We start from the raw sequence: 8,682 nt of genomic DNA, 5'->3' as shown, positions 1-8,682 counted from the left end.
TTAAATTTACTAAGGTCACTTTAGTTTATTCCATGAAGGAGCATTTTGCTTCTCCATGGGAGAATGGAGAAGCATACATTTTGAAAAAAATGTTAATGATTGTTATTAAACATTTTGATTCTAATTATTCTACCAGGGTTTTTCATTCTGTGAAATGAATCTGTGATTGTTATAATTGTACTCTCCATTTTACTTTGTTTTACTACGAAGTTTCAAGTATTTTTTTAATCGTTATAATTACTTTTATATTTTATAATTATAAGATAATTTCAATATAATATATGCTAAATTTCAGTTTTCCAACGCCTCCTTTTAAATGTTTTCTCCTGCAACATCAGAGTGCAACGCCACATTAAATACGCACTACAATGACAATAGTTTAAAGCGATTTGAAGCATGTTTTATTTTCAAAATGGAAATATGGTTTTGGGGGGTGGGGGGCAGAGCTTTGTGACGTCATATTTGAAGGGGGGGCCTGACTTTTTGTGACGCCGTACGATGAGGGGGGGGGGTAAAAAATCGTCCAAAATCGCGTGACGTCATTTATGGACGGCCTCTGAAGTGAGTTGCGATGAGGTGAGTGAGGATGAGTATTTGAAACGAGGTGATCGGAGTCTTCTTTTTTAAGCCACCCCTGGAGTGGAGACGTCTGTACTCGCTGACACGTCAACACATTCCAGGGCACGCCTCGTGACACGCAAATCAAACTGAAAGACATCCTGCTTCCTTGTCACCTATTTACGTGGCTTGTTCCTTGTTTAGCGTCTCAGACGCAGTCAGCGATTGCCTGAGAAACAGACAGAGACTGCCTGAGCTACAGCCAGGGACTGCCTGAGCTACATCCGGATACTGCCTGAGCTAGTCAGCAACTGTCTGAAGTTACAGCCAGAGGCTGCCTGAGCTCCAGCCCGCGACTTTCTGAGCTACAGCCAGCGACTGCCTGAGCTACAGAGACTGCCTGAGCTACAGACAGAGACTACCTGAGCTACAGAGACTGCCGGAGCTACAGACAGAGACTGCCTGAGCTACAGACAGAGAATGCCTGAGCTACAGCCAGCGACTGCCTGAGCTACAGACAGAGACTGCCTGAGAAACAGACAGAGACTGCCTGAGCTACAGCCAGGGACTGCCTGAGCTACATCCGGATACTGCCTGAGCTAGTCAGCAACTGTCTGAAGTTACAGCCAGAGGCTGCCTGAGCTCCAGCCCGCGACTTTCTGAGCTACAGCCAGCGACTGCCTGAGCTACAGAGACTGCCTGAGCTACAGACAGAGACTACCTGAGATACAGAGACTGCCGGAGCTACAGACAGAGACTGCCTGAGCTACAGACAGAGAATGCCTGAGCTACAGCCAGCGACTGCCTGAGCTACAGACAGAGACTGCCTGAGCTACAGACAGAGACTGCCTGAACTACAGATAGAGACTGCCTGAGGTACAGCCAGAGACTGTCTGAGCTACAGCCAGAGGCTGCCTGAGCTACATACAAAGACTGTCTGAGCTACAGAGACTGCCTGAGCTACATCCAGCGCCCGTCTCTGAGTGGAGGCACAGGGCCATGGCGAGTGCGGCTCTCAGTGGTGACGAGGCTCGAAGGGAGTTGACCTGCCCCATCTGCCTGGACGCCTTCCGCTGCCCCTGTACGCTCAGCTGCGGCCACTCGTTCTGCCTCGAGTGCGTGGAGGGCGCCTGGGATGCGGCTGAGTCCTTCTCCTGCCCACAGTGCCGAGTGACCTTCCCTCAGAGGCCCCAGCTGAACAAGAGCGTGACGCTCGCCAACCTGGTGGAGCAGCGCAGTGCTGCAGATGAAATGGCCACCGTGGTCTTGTGTGACTTCTGCAACGATGGCACGACCGCTGCCTCGAAGACCTGCCTCAGGTGTGATATGTCCTACTGTGTGACTCATGTAAAGCCTCATCAGGAGAACCCGAAGTTCAGGGGCCACATTCTGGTGGATCCAGACACGAATCCTGAAGACCGCAAATGCAAGAAACACAGAAAGGAGCTCGAGTTTTACTGCCGACAGGACAAGAGCTTGGTCTGCACAACCTGCACCATTGCAGGAGACCACAAGGGTCACGATGTGGCTACGTTGGAGGATGAGCACAAGACACGGGAGGTGAGACGGTCTGCCTGTGTGTGAGCGGGAGCCTGTCGTGCACGAAATCATCATTTCCAAGTATGAACTGAACAATGATATCCAACTAAATATCATTCCTCTCTCAGCTGCCGATTTTTCGTTCACATTTTAACAACGTTGTTTTAATACAAAGCATGCTGAGGTTGTCATAGTGCAAACATAATACAACCACAAGTTTTTTTCAATCCTGTTGTATGCCAAATTTATAAATGTGCTCTTAGTATATTTGATAAAACTGAAGAACTTTAATGCGTACAACGTGTTCTTAAAATTACGTGAATGCATCGACTGTGATTCGCATACAAAAAGTGGGTTGTGGTAGAGAGGAGCATCCCCTAGAATTGAAACGAAATGCAAAACGATTGGGACTGCGTGAGCCGCAGTGCTCACCACTTGGTAGCCTCGTGCCGGTCTGTGCCAGTTTAGTGCCGCACTCGAAAGCAGCTACCGGGTCACTGGACTTGGTGTTCCAGAAATGTCGCGTGATTTTGAAAGAACAAGTATTTCGTGATCGTTTTTATATTTTCATCAAGATGCTCGTTACCGAATTTCTCCGACACTCAACAGAGACATGGCAGCCCTTCCTTGTACCATGCAAAACTAAACTTAACCAATTTTTATTTTACCAAGTGAAACCTACAGAGCTATGTATAGTTGGCAACCTGGCCACAAATTACATGCTCAACAAAGTGGCTTATCAGGTCTAAATGTATGGCAGCCAAAAACTCTAAACGCACCTTCCTAAACGTGGACAGAAAAACCGGAGAACCGGGAGAAAAATCCATGCGTCCATGGAAACAGACATGCAAACTGCATAAACAGGCATCAGATGCAGTTTCGAACCCACGACCTCCTGAATAGCAGGCAAGGCAGAAAACATCTCACCACTCTGGTGCCCTGTCCACCCACTACTCAGATAGCCCCGCCCACTACTCCAGCAGCCCCGCCCACTACTCAGGTAGCCCCACCCACTACTCAGTTAGCCCTGCACATGTTTGAGCTCCTCGTGAAATCAGTTCCCTGCAGCCTTTTGCTCCCCCAGCCTCCATCGCTGCACCGGGGCTACTGCCCCCGTCACTGTGGAGGGGTTCACGTGGAGCGGGGTTGAGAGGGGATGCTCAGAGAGTGAGTGGAGTCTCCCCTGGTGACGTCTCTCACAGAAACAAGTGGGAGAGGAGACGCGGGCGGTGGAGGAGAAGAGGAGGGAGGCGGAGGAGTCCGTGAGGCGGATGGAGGCCGCTCGCAGGGACGTGCAGGTACCACGTCTGTGCCTGACTCTGTGACCCTGTGACTCCACCCTGAGTAGGGTTTGTGATGGAGGACAACTCCATTCATTCACGTGGACTTCCATTGACTCCAAACACATTGTGGGACTAAACATACAACGGTCAATGCGCCTCAATAATCAGGACGAGCAACGAGGTGGTTCTCAAATCCACTGAGAAACTCAATCAGTGGTGGAAATTCCACATTCCCATATCTCTAAACAACTTACCACTTCAACGTGTTATCTATATTGGTCTAATGAGGTGGTACGTGCCTATTATCCAATACTCTGGTGGCAGAGTTGGTGGATCACACACAGACTGTTGTACACTCTTTTAGTGAATCCAATCAGGCGTTAGAGTGGCCAGGTGCCAGTTTAGCAAGTGGTTTCATGATCCACTCTCTTCATCCATACATACGTGCTTTTCTCTCACATTCAAATTATTAATTTGAAGAGAAATTGGCCTAACTTCCCAATTCCTTAGGGCTCTACTTGTTGAAGGCAAATTCCAAATTAATCTTTGCTTCATGGGAAGGCAAACACAGCATCGTCCTGATAGCCTTGCGCAATGAGAATGGCACAGACCCTAAATGTACTCCTGATGGTATTTGATGATGCCTCACAGCCCCCAAATCGTGTTGTACTGAAAATGCTCAGCAGCGCTATCAGAGGAAGAAGGAGGCCTCAGTGCTGCAGACTCGTATCACTGTCCGGACACCTGAATGTCATTTCACAAAGGACCAGACATTTAATGAACAGAGGTGGCATTTCTCTCTCTTTGCAGGGATCCGTGACAGATGAAAAGGCTTCCATCTCGGTCAGATTCGCCAGCGCGAGAGCAGCGTTGGATGTGGAGGAGAAGACGGCGTTAGAGCAACTGGAGCAGAAAGGACGCAAGCTGCTGTCCCAGATCGAGAAGAAGATCGCTCGCTACCAGCGCGAGATCAGCGAGCTCCAGGCAGCAGCTACACGCCTGCAGGCTCTAGTGCAGGAGAGGGACTCGCTCGCGTTCCTGCAGGTGAGCGATGAGTCTCCAGTGTCGCTATTGGCACAAAGCCCTCTCACCAGCAGCAGCAGAGGGAGGCTCCTGAATGAGAGCTTGCATCCACTGGGCTTGAGAACACATCTCCACTCATGGACTCGCATCGCAGCTCCAGTGGCTGCCATTTTGAAGGCCAGCTCATATTTTCTCAGTGAAATTAATTATCTCTCTCGTCCTTTAACAGATTCCCATTAAGTTTGTTTCATTGTGAATTTAAACTAAATGTTATTGGAATTGAACTTTTTAAATCAACCATACAACAACAATGTGCACGGTATTTATGATTATCATCAGCCATGATCTATCCACTTATTGATGAAGGCTTCCCCAAGCCATTGCCACATCTCATGATGCCGCGATGCAACAATCCACCAGCGCCTGTTCAAGAGCTGATTTCATCTCAGCTTCTTGCTTCATGTACCTCCACTTGGATGCGCTACCTTCATTGTTCATATTTGCGATGCTAAAATAAATAGGTCTCATACACTAATTAAATATATTATTGTTTTTTTGAATATCACTTATACAAGATCTGCACCATGTGCATTGGTAACACCAGAAATTACCAGTCCTAAGTTACTCTCAGCACAGATCAATATCAACCGGTCTCACTCTGAAATAGTTGCCCTGCAAATCAGTGTTGGTCCTCATGGGGGTGGCGAGATGTTAACTACCTCGCCTGCTATACCGAAGGTCCTGGATTTTATCCCAACCCTGACGTCCATATACATTTGGAGTTTACATTTCTCCCTCCATGGTCGCATGGGTTTTTCTGCGGGTTCTCCAGTTTTTCCCTCCACATTTGGAAACGTGCGTTTAGAGTATTTGGCTGCTATAAATTTCCACAAGATGAACCACTTCCTTGAGCTATCATTTGTGGCCAGGTCGCTTCTGAAAAAGAGCTACATAGCTCCGTGGGCCTTACCTGGAAAATAAAAAATAGTAGTTTATAGTTGACTATCAACCGTTCTCACTCTGAAATATTTGCCCCGTAAGTCAGTGTTGGTGATCATAGAGTCATAAGCCAAGATTTTGGGGTTTATATTCCACCCACGGTGTTGCAGTGGGAACTCCACTGATCACAAGGGAATGGAGGTAGAGCCACAGTAACGCATCTCTCTCTCCCACAGGGACACCTGGAGGAGACGCGCAGGTAAAAGACGACTATCACTCACGACAACATGGGACTGAGTATGGGGTGCGGGCAGTGAGACATTGGCTGTGTGTGGTGATGGTGTGTGTGGTGATGGTTTGTGTGGTTGTGTGCGTGATGATGGTTTGTGTGGTTATGGTGCGTGGTTATGCTATGTGTGATGATGCTGTGTGATGGTGCTGTATGTGATGATGCTATGCGTGGTGATAGTAAAGCTGCGTGTGATAATGCTGTGTGTAATGATGGTGTGTGTGGTGATGCTGTCTGATGATGCTGTGTGTGATGATGCTAAGTGTGGTGATAGTAATGCCATGTGGTGATGCTGTAATTGTGTGATGAGTGTCTATGTGATGGAGCTGTGATGATCCTGTGAGTGACGATGCTCTGCGTGAGACAGTCGCCATGTCTGTTCTGCTTTCACAGGACAGGGAGGGATACAGCAGCTCCACCCTCAGCTCCCAGCCAAGAGGACATTGCCTCGCTTAAAGGCACCGAGGGAACTGTGGCCAAAATCTTGTGTGAGTTCTTCAGTGTGAAACATGGGTAATGGCGCCATCTTCACAATAAATGATCACCGTGTGTGTGTGCACGAGGTCGACTCAGCCTCAAATGCTTACCTAGCTTTGTGTGTAACATCACCACGAGGGAGACAAAGGTGGCCAGCCCCTCATATGCTGTGCCAGATTTCAAAGGTGCTGATTTGCCCTGACAGTCTGTTAAGGCAACACGGGGAATATTTTTCTTTGTTTACATTCTGGAACCTGATCCTGTATTTAAACCAAATCGCCACTAGGGAGAAAAAGGTGGTCGGGCGTGGTGCTGGCCACCCACCTCCTCGTGTGCCCTGCTGGTCATCATAGATGCTCGCTAACAGCACTTGCGCCAATGGTCTGTTTAGGCTACACAGGGGATCTTAGTCTTTGTTCGGATCCCAATCCAAGACCCTACTGCACAGAGCCATGAGACTTAGTATGGCATTCTTGTGAATGTGTTTGTGCATTTGTGCGTGGGGGGGGGGGGGGAGTGGTGGCATAGTGGTTAGCACACTGCACTGCAAACCCAGTTACCTTGCTTTGATTACCCGCCATGGCTAACATCAGTGGCAGGTGTATCTGATCCAGTCCTGGGCCTCTGCTAGACAGTTTTAACCTCAAATGAGTTCCTGATCCGTTCTACACTTCACGTGGCCTCAACGTGCACATAGCCTGGCACAAGCGCCGTGGTGACGTCACCGCCACTTAGTGACGAATGGCGGTTCTTGTTGGATATTATGCTGTTAGCGATAGTGAGTAATGGAAATGGTGATGACATTGGTGATGATATAGGTTGTGATGGTTGTGATGGTCTTGCTGATGGCGCTGATGGAAGTAGTGATGATATTGGTCATGGTGATAATGGTAGTGATGGTGGTGATGATGGTTTTAATGGTCGCTATGATGGTTATAATGATGCTTGTCGCGTTGGTGATGGTGATGAAAATGGTGATGGGGATAGTGGTGATTGTCAAGGTGATAGTAGTGATGGTGCTGGTGATTATTTGTGATGATGGTTGTGATGTTGTTGATGGCGATAGTGATGTTGTTGATGTTCATAGTGTTGATGATGGTGGTGATGGTGATGTATATGTTGTTGTCATTGATGATTTTGATGGCGAGGATGGTTGGTGATGGTGATGTTTGTGATGTTATTGTTAATGGTGAAGATGATGGTTAGTGATGGTGATGTTGATGGTGGTGATGGTGGATAATGGTGATGATGGTGTTCTCTAGTGATGTTGTCATGGCTGTTGTCACAGACGGACGCTCACCGACTCTGGACACAAACTCAGCTCATAACCAACTCCAGATCTCCTCGGATCTCAGGACGATGACAGCAGTCCTTGCCTCCCAGGGTCGCCCCGATCACCCACACCGGTTTGATGGCCGTGTACAAGCCCTGTGCTGTGAGAGCTTCTCCTCGGGCCACCACTACTGGGAGGTGGACGTGGAGGACGTGCTGTGGTGTCGATTTGGAGTGGCATACGGAATGATCCCACGGAAAGGGAGTGGTGCTGCACAGGAGCTGGGAGGGAGCGATGCGTCCTGGTGTTTAGAGAAACGTGACGACAACTTCTCAGTGGTTCATGGTGGAGCGAAGACTGCACTGTCGGTGAGGGGAGCCCTCTCTCCCCGCAGAATCGGGCTTCACCTGCACTGGGAGGGGGGGCTCCTGGCGTTTTACCGCGCCGACTCCATGGATGTGATCCTCGAGGTTCGGCAGATATTCTTGCAGCCTCTCTACCCTGCAATGTGGGTGAATTATTATAATCAACCATTGAAGATCGTGGATCTGAGTCGTGCACCCCGGGGTTTGATAGAGAGTAACCCAAGAAAGGAAGGAGAGGGTGAAATGAGAGTAAGGGGTAGGCGGAACAGAGGGAGAGGTAAGGTAAGGTGAGCATGAGGGGAGAATGGAGGGGAAGTTGAGGGAAAGTGACGGGTGAGAATACAGGGTGATGGTGAGGGTGAGGAGAGGAGAGGATGGGAAGGAGGGGGTAGAGAGAGGGTGAGGAGAGGGGAGGGTGAGGTTATGGGAGGGTGAGGTGAAAATTGAGGGATGGGTGAGGTGAGCATGGAGGGGTAGGGTGAGGGGGAGGGTGGGGTTCAGGTTGGTGTGCGTGAGCGATGTCGCCGGTGAAGTACAAATCTCCGTCGCGGAAGTTTGAGGGATTTTAATGAAATCTGAGTGGGAAATCAGCGCAGCCCCAGAGTCCGTGTGTCCGCTCCTTCACCTGCAGTGCACGCTCGCGTCACCACGCCTCCTCATCCCTGCAATTCACCATCATCACTATCGTCATCACCATCATCACCCCATCATCAATGCCATCGCCACCATCACCACCATCACCCCATCATCATCACCACTGTCATCATCAACACCATCAACACCACCATCATCATAATCACCACCGTCATCACTACCACCATCATCGCCATCATCATCATTACCAACAGCATCACCATCACCACCACCATCACTATCAACCACCATCACCATCATCATTACTATCAACACCACCAAAACCATCATAATCACCATCAC

The 8,682-nt window shown here is 49.1% G+C and overlaps 1 protein-coding gene across 1 annotated transcript; it reads left to right on the top strand.

Annotated features, from left to right (window-relative positions):
• The first annotated feature begins 509 nt into the window (after positions 1–509).
• LOC116957296 (E3 ubiquitin-protein ligase TRIM47-like) lies at positions 510–8,098 on the top strand. The gene is made up of 4 exons (XM_032979367.2): positions 510–2,118; positions 3,300–3,395; positions 4,191–6,119; positions 7,397–8,098. Exons 1-3 carry the CDS (start codon positions 1,558–1,560, stop codon positions 4,641–4,643), a joined length of 1,110 nt encoding a protein of 369 aa, XP_032835258.2. The 5' UTR covers positions 510–1,557; the 3' UTR covers positions 4,644–6,119; positions 7,397–8,098.
• The last annotated feature ends 584 nt before the right edge of the window (positions 8,099–8,682 follow it).

The sequence above is a fragment of the Petromyzon marinus genome, chromosome 72, assembly GCF_048934315.1.
Source record: "Petromyzon marinus isolate PM22_M1 ecotype Great Lakes invasive population chromosome 72, UKy_Petmar_22M1.pri1.0, whole genome shotgun sequence".
Taxonomy (NCBI): Eukaryota; Metazoa; Chordata; class Hyperoartia; order Petromyzontiformes; family Petromyzontidae; genus Petromyzon; species Petromyzon marinus.
Note: the sequence above shows the minus strand (reverse complement) of the source record. Positions and strands in the feature narration are given on the sequence as shown.